Raw genomic sequence first — 13,875 nt, forward strand, 5'->3', positions numbered from 1 at the left:
TAAATACGGCCTTTTATGCATGTATTACCATGAATATTACGGTAATACCGTAGACTTTAGATGGTCGTTTGGCAGCCAAGTTTGACGGTAATCGTTCAATAAATGTGACTGTAATTTTTTACAGTGCTGTTGAGCATTTATGCACGTATGCATTACTCACTTGTTGGCCAAAAAAGATTCCCTGTATTATTCCTTGTTCATAACTTACTTGCATATGTTGATTAGATGAGTTGTATTTAATTCATTATATTACTGCAGTTGAAACTAAGTGATTTTTGTTTAGCACCCAGATCAGCTTTACGTTGTGAACTATAGTAATGTGGCATAACTTGATATGTCCTTTAACCGCCATTTTGAAACGATTATGGCAACCTACGATTCAAATCAAGATGTACCGTAACAGACAACATTCAAAAGAAGCAACTGGAGGTATTTCACAAAAGTGCATGAAAAAATCGATTTTTTAGAGAGTACGAAAATATTGATACGCGTTTCCTGAAAAAGTACAAAAATGGACATATCAACTTTTGCCATATTAGTCGAGAATTAATCAATTACAAAGTGCTCTTGATAAAAAAAAAAAAAAGCTCAGTTCATTAGACTAATAATAACAAGGAACTAAATTAACTTATGCTGATGAAGCAGATAGCAATTTCAGCAGTTTCAAAAAATATCAACAATGAATCGTCAGTGTAACGAGTACTCATCAAAAGAACTTTCATAATGGCAAGAACAACTTAAAACTAGTTTATCGGAGTAAGTAGCGAAAAAAAAAATAGAACTCATAATATTGGCTACAAACTTAGAATATGTGTGGAAAAAATCTACATTCATTTAAATGGAACATCTATATTAAGTGGAAAAGAAGAAGAAGACTAATTTCGCCAACGTCTTCAGTTTTCATTGCTGTTCTATGCTTTATGCTGCGTGATAGATTATAAAATCTACTTCTCATTTTCTGGATAGAGAGAAATAAAATAGAACAAGCGCCTTATATTATATATATCTAAATTTGATAACCACTGGCTTATCATAAACTAAACCATCCCAGATAGTGTAAGTAAATATTTTACTAACTATAAATTTTGTTTCGAAATATTTTATTATTATCTATAATTAATTTTATATCATTTCACCATCAATGTTGTCTAATTGATGTTCTTGCCCTTCATATTTTCCAATACCACAAATTATACAATTTAACATCAGATTTTCAATAGCGAATCATTCATCCATTCATTGCATACTCACTTTTTTCATTTAATTTACTCTTTGCATCTTAAACATTCATTTCTTGCATTCCTCGGTGTACATTCACTTTAGAAGGGCCCCATGCGTTATGGGTACAAATACGCCGTTTGTACGGTACCATAAAATTAGTACCTAGGTAGTGGAAAATACATTTAAATTTGAACTTGATTGGTGGAAGAATTGTGGGCTTGTGTCAGTGTTGGGTAAGTTACTTGTAAAAATGTAACGCGTTACAAGTTACTTTACTTTCTCTTAAAATGTAACGCGTTAGTAACGCGTTACTTGCCCCAAAAAAGGAACTGTTACTTTACTTCAAAAGTAACGCGTTACTAACGCGTTACTTTTAGGTCCGAAACTTTAAAAATGTGAAAAAAATATGACTTCAATTTTCCGTACTACTAGGCCTATTACTACCGCTATTATTATTATTATTATTATTATTATTATTATTATTATTATTATTATTATTATTATTATTATTATTATTATTATTATTATTATTATTATTATTATTATTATTATTATTATTATTGCACGTTCTGAATCGCTTTATGTAAATGCAAGGACATTTTTTTTACTTGATATATGAACATTTTTATATAATGTAACTGATAAAATACCATACTGCGTTACTCGTAGGGATGGACACGAGCGAGTTTTCTTTGAAACTCGATTCGAGTAGAAACAGACATCTTTGAGCTCGAGTCAAAAAATTTCCTCCAACTCGACTCGAATTGGGGTCGAGTTTCGAGTCGAGTCGAGTTAAATTCGGTGAGTAGTTTCGAGTACATTCTTCAAGTATATTACACAGACAGTATAATTATTATCAATGACACCACTACTACTACAACTTATATTATTATTATTATTATTATTATTATTATTATTATTATTATTATTATTATTATTATTATTATTATTATTAATTATAACAACACTGTATATAAAAATGAAAGATATGCGGTTTGTATTTGAATACTAAAAGACTAGTTGATTGCCAACCTCGATAGTCGTGAAGTCTAGGAGTCAAGGACATTGTTCACAAGCTTCTGAATTTGGGTTGAGGGTCTAGGTTGAGTATTCGGGCTCGAGCCAAACACTGTTAAAAGTTATAGAACACTGGCCAAATATCTTTAAAACTGCTCGGCTCGGGTTTAGAATTGTCAACGACTCGAGCAGCTCGGCTCACAGCTCATTCACTATCGACCCGAACCGAGAAGTGAGCCGAGGCAACAACTCATCCAACCGACTCGGCTCGAGCTCTCGGCTCAGTTGGGCCGAGGCAAGCTGAGCTTGTTATAAAAATCTCTTGTGGTCTCGCTATCAAGACGAGACTAGATGCGAGCAGTGTCCCCTCTCGTGAGCAACACTAAAGTATTCCATATTACTGTTTAGCTTACATTTCTCATGGCTTTCGTTTTCCAGTGTAATCAAACCATGATTTCAAGACGAGCTAAAACGAACGAGCCAGTATCAAACTCGACTGGACTCGAAACGACGCGAAAAACTGAATCGGCTCGAGTCGAGGATATTACCTTTGACTTGACTCGAAACTCAACTTGAATTCGAGTCGAGTCGAGTTTTAGCTTGACTTGTGCTCATCCCTATGCGTTAGAAAAAAATGGTTGCTTATTATTATTCTGCTAAACCAATTATATAATAATAACAATGTTGTTATGTAAAATTAAAAATACAGAATATAGAGAAACATTACACTACAACTAATAAAATGAGAAAACACGAACTGGGAGTGAATCAAAACTTGCTAGTAACTCTAAAATCGATACATGCTTTCTAAAGCTAGTTTCAAACTCTATAATCAACGGGACTCTAGGATAAGCAAACTGATCTGAAAGAACTCCAATATTACATACCATCAGCAAACTATTTTCTAGTAATAAAGTAGGCCTGCTCATCAGAACAGTTTATTCATATTAACTCCTTACTGTAAATCGTTAATTATGGCACCCTATTGTTGATGAATATTTTCCGCCGGGGCACTTCAGACACTTTACTTTTAAATTCTGTCCACCATCATCCTCAGCTCTTAAGAAAAAACGTGATCTTTCAAATGTTCGAACTGTAAAATATTTTCGTTCTCCATCTTTATAAAAACAACACAAATCACAGTAAAATAGACTACCGGTATCATTGCACTCCTAGTTCACTCACTGAATATATTGATTTGGAGCTGTCAAAATCTACAACAAAGTCTTCCAGGTGCTTGCAATTAGTACACGTGATTTCCCTAAGGCTGTACTCATCTTCAAAAAACAGCAAGTGGCACTACGAACTTATCTGTTTCTCTGTGTCTGTGACTTGTCGGTCACTGACGTACGTAGTTCATGCTCGATTGTTTCATTCTGAGAAATTCACTTACAGGAAAGAAACATTTGTTTCCGAAAAAACTATACATATATTGTAGTTACTCATCCCAAATGTAACGCGAAAAAAGTAACGCAAACTAAGAACGTTACTTAAAAATTTGTAACGCGTTTCAGTTAGTTACTTTGCAAACAATGTAACGCGTTACTAGGAAACGTTACTTAAAAAGTAACTCGTTACAAGTAACGCGTTACTTGCGTTACGTTACTTCCCAAGACTGGCTTGTGTATAGCCCGCTCCTCCCAGTTGAAACTGAAAGAGTCGTCACTACTACTACTACTAATATCGAGAACCCAACCAACCCCTGCGGGGCTTCTAACCCCTTCCTACTACTACTACTAGTACTATTATTACTATTGCTACTAACTACCACTGCTACTATAGCTACTACTACTACTACTTATACTGAAGCCTCCTCATCACAAGATTTACATCTTAAATCTTTATAGCATGTTATTCCGATTCATTATGAACTTATATGAATCGTTAGAATCACTATGATTCGTTAAAAATCACTGGGAGGAGCGGGCTATACTCAATCCGAATTGTGGAAGACATGTTCTTATAATATCGTTTTCCGAGAAAAATGTGAAACTTATTTATGGAATTTCTTAGAAACTTAATTCCTTAATTCTCATTTATCTCGAAATTATCCAAACATGGTATAATATTATCTTGCCCTAAACCCTTCAATTATACAAAGATGTTAAACAAACTGTAGAACGGAAGTTGTAATACAGTATATTATGGAGAAAAACACGCATTTTTCTCCAGTTACCATCTTTCAAACTTTCTGGTGACGCATAAGAGTGACGTATAATATCAGCTTAATTTACTTCATATCCGATATGATACAGGGAAGTTGATCTGCTCCAGGGGGTCTCATGTTGCATGCCTACAAGAAACAGTGCAGCTGAACAATTTAATAATTGTCACTTTCTTTCTGTGTATGGAGCAGAAATTATGAGGGCACAGGAAACAAGCTTCATTTGAAATGGACATAATCTCTTTAATTCTTGAAATCGTATGAAAACACACTTTATTTTTATTCCATTCCACACTTTGTTTCAAGTTTCAAAAATAGTTTTTCTTTCTGAGTATAACGAAACTAGTTATATGTATTAATAAATTTATATACATTTTAAAAGAAATCAAATAATTGAAATTATTATTATTATTGATTTCTGAGACACTAATTCAAGGTTCATATTTAGGGTATTTAGCGAGTGGAACAACAATGAAATAAGTTAAACTAAAAAGAGTTTTAACCCTTAAGTACTCGCGCGGGGTGTTCACAGACCCCCAACCAGGTAACTTTTGTCTTGCTAGCTAGAAGTCCTGATGAAAAAATATTAAAAAATGTCTCAAAACGAGTTCAAAAAATCTGATTGCAGCAAATACTTTTAAAAACATGTCTAGAGTTACGCTACATTGTCTTAATTATTAAAAAAATATTTTTATTGTAATAAAACAAATATCAATTTGGGGGTCTACTGGACCCCGCGCGAGTACTAGTGTTGAAAAAGGGCGCGAGTACTTATTTGGAATCTGAATTTGTGTTAGTGAATTGTCTTATGCACTGGGCATTGCCTAGCACAGACTTCTCTAGCACATGTCTGATGAATCCTAATAATAATAAGTATTCCGTTTCCATGCTATAGATTATCGTTCAGCTCCAGTTCTGAGATAGTATTGCAGAGACAAAATAATGATGGGCTAGTATTCCTTTATTGGTCTTTTGAAAATCATACCGATCAACCACTGTATTGGCGGTAATAAACTACAAGGAATACTGTTTCCTTGTGAAAGATTTCAGTCTATTTCGGTTATGCTTTAAAACTAAGTCTGTTAAATGCAGAATATTGAACTTAAGTCATATCCATGATGTTGACAAACATAGATCTTGCGTTGTTTATTTTCTGAATAGCAATAGCACTGGATATCATCTTTAAAATTACCTAAGATTTTGCGAGGGAGGACCCAAAAGAAACCGGACTTTCGTTCTAAAAAATATTACATTTTTTTTACAAAATTTTTTCAGTCTTTTTCAAAGTACTCTCCATTAAATACGATTCATTTCTCCCATCTTCTTTTCCACTGTTTGAAGCACCTCTGGAACTCTGGAACTTTTATATCGTCCAATGCGCTCTGTGAAGTTCTTTTTACAGCCTCTACACTATCAAAACATTTTCCTTTTAGATTTTGTTTAATTCTCGGAAAATGTAATCATGTTGGTCAAAAAGTTGGGATCACCTTCAATCTGATTTTTGAAGTCCTGGCTCAAATTCAGACAAATGATTTGATCCTGTGTGAGCAGGCGATAAACAAACTTAGCGGCAACATGTCTCATTTGCAAAACCTCACGCTGGCACGAGCTCCAACTCATTCGTGCCTGTTTTGAAATATCATCGATCATGAAACGACGATCCTCGCTGATTTTGGGGCAGATTTGTTCGATGTTTTCGTCGTTTCGAAATTATGAAGAGCACTCAGAACGAGCATGATCTTCAACACTCATCTCACCACATTTAAAGCACCCAAACCACTCAAAAAATTGTGTGCGGTTCATAGTATCCTTCTTGAAAGCCCGTTCAAGCATTTGGTAAGTTTTCGTTTCCGATTTTCCAAGTAGTAGCACCACTCCTTGTTCCTGTGAATCTGCCATAACGATTTCGCAGGCGGTAAACGAGAACAGTTGAGAAAAACAATAATACGTTCAAACGTTAACCTCCTACGCAGACGCCACTTGGCCAACTGATTTGGGAAGGTCTCTATTAGACCCATCTAGCAGGAAAACTCTCTACTACGCCTAGGAACGGCAGCGCTCTTTCAATCCGGTTTCTTTTGGGTCCCCCCTCGTACTTGAGGATTTTTGCTGAGGTAGATAACCTAAATGCTGGTGGACGTGACGTGAGGCCACATGCAGTCTGAAAACCTTTCCGAGTCCGACTTCAAAAAATTCTAGAACAAATTTCAGAATTTAGAAAGTGAGAAATATGTATATGCCAACTTTCCATAATGAGTTAATTCGTTATGTAAGTGAAGGTGTCATTAGTACATAAGACGAACTTCCTAGGCGTGATTCTATAACAGAGTATACATCGTGTTCATTTCTACACATACAATTATTTACACGTGAATTAAGTTCCGTATTTTCTTATATTTCGGGAAATCACACCGTAAAATGAAAAGAATAGATTTGATTCGAAATAATGAGTCAAAAAGATTTACCCGATCATATTTCTAGCCCCGAAACTGTACTGGAACGTAACGAACTCGGCCCATTTCTGAAGCGGTTGGTCAATATAGTAGAAAAATGGATAATCTATGACAATAATATGCAAAAACGATCGTGGCCGAAAAAGGAGAAATTCCACAGTCTGTAGGAAAGTCCACTCTAACGCCCAGGAAGATCATGCTGTGACTTTGGTGGGATTGAAAAGGCATTGTGCAATACGAGCTGCTGCCACGGGGAAGAACAATAGTTTCGAACCTGTATTGTTGACAATTAAAGCAAATGCACCTACCAATTCGAAAGAAACGGTCGGAACTCTTCAACAGAAAGGATGCCATATTACCATGCTGATAATCAATTATGAAAATTTTCCAGAAAATTTTCCAATTCATAAAAACATACTCCACTTATTCCTACATCGTAAAATTTATTTGTAATAAATATTATCTGAAGTAAAATTTCATGAACTGAAAATGTAACGGTTCTTCATTTCAGAAAATCCAAAACACAACGGAAACTTATCAGATTGCCTCGTTTCTGTTTATTTTTCTACGTAGTGCGAGCGTATGACTATTATCTGCGATAATCGCCGCGGCGCCTAGGTTATCTTTGGACAAAGAAAGCTCCATTTCATGACGTAAGACACATTCTGCATTGTTTCGGATATTTAAATCATACTTATTTAGTACCAGCTGTATTGAACTTATAATTTACAAGTGTTAAACACAATAAAATCAAAGCATTTCTTCTTATTTTCTGTTACAAAAATAATCTTCCTTTTATGTAGTTATTTCATTAAACAGGCAGAACTATATGTGAAGAAATAGAGGAATTTTCTGTTTTTGAAATAATTGATAAATTCACAAAGGTATCTTTCTGCTTTCTTGTTACATTTTAAACAATGAGATGGGATATGTGTACTCTATGAACTTGATTTGCGTTCCCTGCACTTTACAACACACACACACACATACGTAGACACACACATAGAGAGAGAGAGAGAGAGTGAAAGAAAGACTATGTAAATTTTTCCCAACTCGAAATAGAAAATTTTCCGGTTCCCGAAAGCTATTTGGAAATTTATAATTTGTTGCTGTCTTTCCTCTACAGGAATTCAATTTTATAGCTCAATGTGCAGTTAAAGATAGTTGAAAATTTTCGACCTAACATAACTATACATAATATTCAAAATTGTCCGGCTCATGAAACGTTTTTCTACTTGTTTATACAACGCAATGAAAATTTTCCTATCCATGAAAATTCCTTTCACTTGTTTATATAGAGCAATAAAACTTTCCGATTCATAAAAAATTGTTTTACTTTTTGCTTCAAACTTATGAAAATTTTCCGACTCTTAAAAGTTTTTCTATCTTTCCGTATACGACAGATTTTCACTGGTTCCTACATTATTGAAAATTTTCTGACTCATGAAAATTTTCAGATTCTTTGAACAATCTTTTATTTTTCAACATTCCTATACAAGAATTCAATTAAATTTATGGTTAATGGGGAAATGTTACTTGACCACTGATATTTGTTTAGAACGGAAAATTTTCCGGAACAATATTCTTGACATCACTACTAATAATGCCGGATAGCATATATGGCGCCGTCAGACTATGATTTGTTCTGGTTTAAGAATAATCCTTTGAATGGTGTTAAATTAGTTTCAAAGGAGGTCTGTGAAAACCCGTGCGACAATTTGTTGTCCTGAAACTCCAGAAATTCAATAGCGATGGGATCCTGATGTTGCCGGACAAATGACAGAAGACCCTCAAACAAAATGGTGCGCATGTGGTTCAGGGGCGGATCCAGGGGGGGCGATCGGGGCGATCGCCCCCCCCCCAGAAGAGGAAACTTTCTTATTTTATACATATAAATAAAACCCATCCCAAAGTTCAAAACCCTTGAAAGTAGCAGTATGACAACCCACCGCCCCCCCAGAAGTCGGTCCTGGATCCGCCCCTGATGTGGTTTGATAATGTTGTTTTCAAATAATAACAAATATATCACACTATTGCGAGCGGTGATTATATTCAATGAGAAAAAGCGAAAAGGCTATTACTCACCGCAAAAAATATGTAGCAGAATTTACTTCTACATGCAACAGGTAGCGCTTTCGGAAGCTGTTACTTCTTTCATCAGCCTGTGGTAGACTTCAAAAAGAATAAAAAGACATGAAGGATGGTTAAAAATGGTTAAAAAGTTAGGACATGTAAAAAACCAAATCTTCTGTTAAACATTAAAACTTACGGGAATCTTTTTTTTTTTTTTTTTAAATCCTTTTTAAAGTCTACCACAGGTTGATGAAGTAGCAGCTTCCGAAAGCGCTACCTGTTGCATGTAGAAGAAAATTCTGCTACATATCTTTGCGGTGAGTAATAACCTTTCCGCTTTTTCTCATTGAATAACAAATATATTTTCAATCGCGATCTCTATACGCTCAGTACTTGTTTTTAGACAACCTGATATTTGATTTAAACCTTTTCAGAACTTTTGTTGTGTGTTGTACAGCTTTTAACGGCTATTAGCCTTATCGCGACGGGGACAAATAGCCTCTGATAGATGAGGTCCCTGGTTCGATCCCAGCTCGCACGAAGTAGACTTTGTGGTGCACAACCATCGTGTACGTGAGTTTTTCTCGGTGTTTTCCCGTTCCCTTCTACTTTCATCATTCCATCACTTCATCATTCTCATTGTCATAGTCTCCTTTAACCTATATGTCATTAACGTGGGACGTAAAACTGAATTATTTCATTGCATTTCATTTTTTCATTTTATATTTCTTCTCATAGCCTCGGTGCAAAATAGAACGTTAAATTCCATCCTAACCAAGGATTAATTAAAGCATAAGAAATTTAGAGTTGTAGACAAGACAAGTACATCCACTTCAAGTGACTTGTGTTATGTAAAGAAGAAAGAAATATCGTTATACTTAACAGACAACTCATGTTTCCTGTCATATTGCATTTTCAGTGTGCTGCAAGGATTGCCATAATGACAACGAAACAAATATGTTTATTTCACTTGATTGTACTAATGTATTCACCTGGAAGTCTACTTTTAGTTTCAGGCAAGTGAGTTTATGCTTATTCTACCTAGATAGCTTCTAACACAAATAACAAAAGTATAGTTAAGTGTAAAAAGAAATAATTTAATTCATAATTACTTCTTAAAATATCGATCTATGCAGTGTAATTAAAAGCACACAAAACAAGTTATGAATATTAATTAAATTAATTAAAATAATCTAGTAGCTCTTCCTGTGTTAATTAGAAAATTAAACATTGAGAAAGAAGAAGAGTACTTAAGTGGAAAGTCATTAAATAGGTTATAACCTGACGTGGAAAACATTAAATAGAAAAGAGCAGTTTTAAAATTTCACAAGTTGAGGCTTTGAGCGCATCTTCGACCATTTAGGGTGTGACAGGAAAAACAGTTACCATGATCGAAGAAGTACGTGGGAGAAGTAGCGAGCAGTAGTGTGTTTTCTGTTCTCAAGCTCTTTCTCCCAAAGAAATCCGTGTAAGAAGAAAAGGGTTCTTTTCGGAAAGCAGTGTACAACTGACTCTGAAATTCAACACAGAACATTTAAAGTAAAATGGCGAACCAAAAGTTAAGTGCTCAGTGGAAATTGTGGCAGAAATCACTGATGGGTGGAGAATCTGGTTCGCGAGGGCAGATGTATATTGATTGACCGCATTGAAGCTAAAGTTAGATGTTCAAATGGAATAGCCTACAACAGTATGGTGCGAAAGACGTGCTAGAAGAGCACCCGCCTCTAGTTACGGCACTCTGTCTGGCTCCTCAGTCATACATTTCCATTACACCTGTGTAGAAGTCATATAGTTAACGTTAGACTGTAAGTCATCAATGTTACACAACAGTAACACGGTATTAAGAGAGCGAAAGCATACACTATCAGGCCTATGGTCGCGGTTTATTGGAACACATCAGTGTCATGCAGGCATCTTGCTTCAAAGAAAAGTGCCAAAATCATAGGGCATAGGCTTACCTATATATAGTTTGTGTGGCCATGAGACGAAACGTTTGGGGTTGTCTCATTCCGTCGCGTGAAACAGTCTCGTCGCAAACAAGGGAGGCTGGTGTCGTCTCGTGTCTTTGTCTCGAAGCCTGTGCCTGGTGTCATGTCGTCTCGTAGTACATTACGAGACAAAACTCGTGATAAAATGAAGAGAAAACCGACTATATGCTAATCGAGACCCGAACAAGCCTTCGTATCTACCGTCGCGGATTTCTTACGTTAGCCTTTGCTTTATACAACTGGGTAGTATTGCTACGAGACGAGACGGAATATTGGGGCTGTCGCATCTCGTCTCCTTACCACACTGTCTCGTGTCTCGTCTCGTATATAATAGACAGGTCTCGTCTCGAAGTGTTTGCTCGTTGTCGAGACGAGACAAGACATAAAAAGGGCTCGTCTCGTGGCAACACTAACTATATATAGGTAACCCTATGGCCTATGATTTTGGCATGTTTCTTTCATGCAAGGATGCCTGCATCACACTGATATGTTCCAATAGACCGCGACCATAGGCCTGATTTAAACTATTACTGTTGTGTAACATTGATGATTACAGTACTTGATATCACTACACCCCGAATATGGCGACTATTAATGTCAACTATATGACTTCTACACAGTTGTAATGGAAATTTATGACTGAGAAGCCAGACAGGTTACCGTAACTAGAGGCGGGTGTCCGGGGCAGACCACCCCAACATCTTTTCACCTCAGTTACTTGAAAACGCTCACCTTTGAGTCTAGCTTTTTTCTTACATTATGTTATACTCGTTATGTAGTTCAAACTAAGCAAGAGAAAAATATATCGCAGTCTTAACGTTTTTGAGACATGCGCATGCGCACAATATTTTGCGCATTATGCGCAGTTCTGCGCAGGTGCAGACAATCCGTTTTGATTTCGTTTTAAAGCTATCATGTATCTACTATGGCTTGCAAAGTTTGCTTGTTTTCGGTGGAGCCGTTCTCGAGATATCACAACAAATGTCATCTTCAATGAATCGACTGTATCTCAGAAACTACAACTTTTTCGAAAAATTTCTGCTAGTAGAATTACTTTTGCAAGGTGTCCTATTAGTCTACCAAGTTTCATCAAAATCGCTTGTTGTGGCCCAGACACCTTATGTGTGTTTCACAGGCTCTTTCAATGCCAGTATCCTGATACAGGATGGCAAAGAGTGTATATATTTCTCTTGCGGACTCTGTATATCTGATTTAACCTTTAAACTACTGAGGGATTGAAATGTCGCAGCCCCACTTTTACGACGCCATTTAAAGCGTTTTCGTAAGGGTTTACAAAGACGTCAGTTTCTTCACTACTATTTATCGAAGACACATGAAACAAAAAAGTTTTCTGTTCACGAATGTCTAGTTTTTCAAATGGTACCACTTACATGCCCATAGTATATACGAAGAAAGGGAAAAAGTGAGGTCAAAGGGAAAATTTCGGGGGAAAACCTTTTTTTTACACTTTGGGTCCCTCTGGAACGGCCCTGTGTGAACGTAGATACCTCAAAAAATCTGATAAATACTACTCGGTAGAATAAATGTGTGTGCCAAATTTCAAGCTTCTATCTTGAACAGTAAAGGCGGGAGAAATGTTATCAAGAATTCCCACAATGCCCCAGATTACCGCAAAAGAACCTGATCTCAGGTAAAAATTTTCACACACACACACATGGTCCTTTGTCCCACCAGTAACATGAGAAAGATCTTTCCGTAGAGTAACAAGGAATTAACAAGTCTAACACAGGCATTTTCCATGTGACAACAAAAATAATTTATGACCTGCCAAACAAAACTTCAGACGGGTGGCAAAGAAAGCAAAAAAAGGGGGAGGGGAGCTTGTGTGGGCTAACAGTGGTGAAGTATTTCTGGCTGATTTGTTTCTTCAGTCCTACTATGTCGTCTTAGCAGCATTCAGAGATCTCTGACGCAGGACTAAAACAGGATTCCCAGTGTCACAAATTTATTGTAGTACTATTTCGAAATCGAAATATCCGTAGTTAAGACAAGAAACAGCGTATTTCGAAAATGAAATATCCGTAGTTTATAGGTTAATCCATCTTCCTAAAAAAATTTTAACAATTAAGATTTTCAGTGTTGTAGTTTAGTTGCGCCTATGTTTATATACTTATTCTGGCTCTAATTGAATGTTTGCTTTGTAAAGGATCAAGTATATGTGAACCCAATACCTCGTGGATCGAAGGTTTTAAACAGTGTAGCTGTATTTCAAACGGCACTATGGTGGAATGTGAAGATATTGAACACAGTCGAAGTAAGGAGTCTTGTTAGAGTTATTTATTTCTTATTAGCTGGAATGCCCATGCTCCGCAGGGCGAAAATAAGTTTATGAAAAATATTTGAACTAGGGTTGTTAATGTTAACGAACCAATTTGTGAGATCCTTAACGGAGCCGAAATCCTTATTCCATTTCCTGGAATTTATTGCCTATTAAACCATTAGCGGTTCGTCAGGTGAGGCAGGTGAGGCCTGGCCTCACCTATATTTTTGTGTAAAAGTAAATGAACTTTTAACAATAATTCCAAATTAAGTCAACATTACTATGTATTTTTGAAATAATACTTATTTCAAATTATTTAATGTATAACAGAAAACAGACTTCTTAAAATTCATTTACTCAAGTGCAGAAAATGTTTGTAAAATATTACAGAATTTTAAAAAAATTAAAGTCAAAAGCGAAAATTTATATTCTATGGCATGATAATTTTAGTTTTAAAAATTCTAATCCTGTATTGCGACCTGAAACAGATTGGGCGTCCTCAGCAGCGAAGCAGTTGCAACGAAAACAACCCTCTTGCAGTCTGACAGGGGAGAGGGGTAACCTAAGGGCAATAAACTTGGGTTAGGAATTACTACAATGTTCAGTTGAAAACGTGCCGCCCACACGCACTGCGCATGCTTGAACCAGAGAGGGACACTTGTCATATTCTCCGTTGTT

At 36.1% G+C, this 13,875-nt stretch overlaps 1 protein-coding gene across 2 annotated transcripts in view; it reads left to right on the forward strand.

The window, feature by feature from the left end:
- The first annotated feature begins 747 nt into the window (after positions 1-747).
- LOC145684674 (uncharacterized) overlaps positions 748-13,875 on the forward strand; it is a 35,625-nt gene continuing 22,497 nt past the window's right edge. For both annotated transcript variants that reach the window (XM_081757059.1, XM_081757060.1), the window contains exons 1-3: positions 748-1,056; positions 9,848-9,944; positions 13,084-13,191. In XM_081757059.1, coding sequence (XP_081613185.1) covers positions 9,869-9,944; positions 13,084-13,191 — 184 coding nt within the window. In that variant the 5' untranslated portion in view covers positions 748-1,056; positions 9,848-9,868. The remainder of the gene's footprint in view (positions 1,057-9,847; positions 9,945-13,083; positions 13,192-13,875) is intronic.

This window comes from Thermobia domestica, chromosome 5 (genome assembly GCF_964235325.1).
Source record: "Thermobia domestica chromosome 5, izTheDome1.hap1.1, whole genome shotgun sequence".
Classification (NCBI taxonomy): Eukaryota; Metazoa; Arthropoda; class Insecta; order Zygentoma; family Lepismatidae; genus Thermobia; species Thermobia domestica.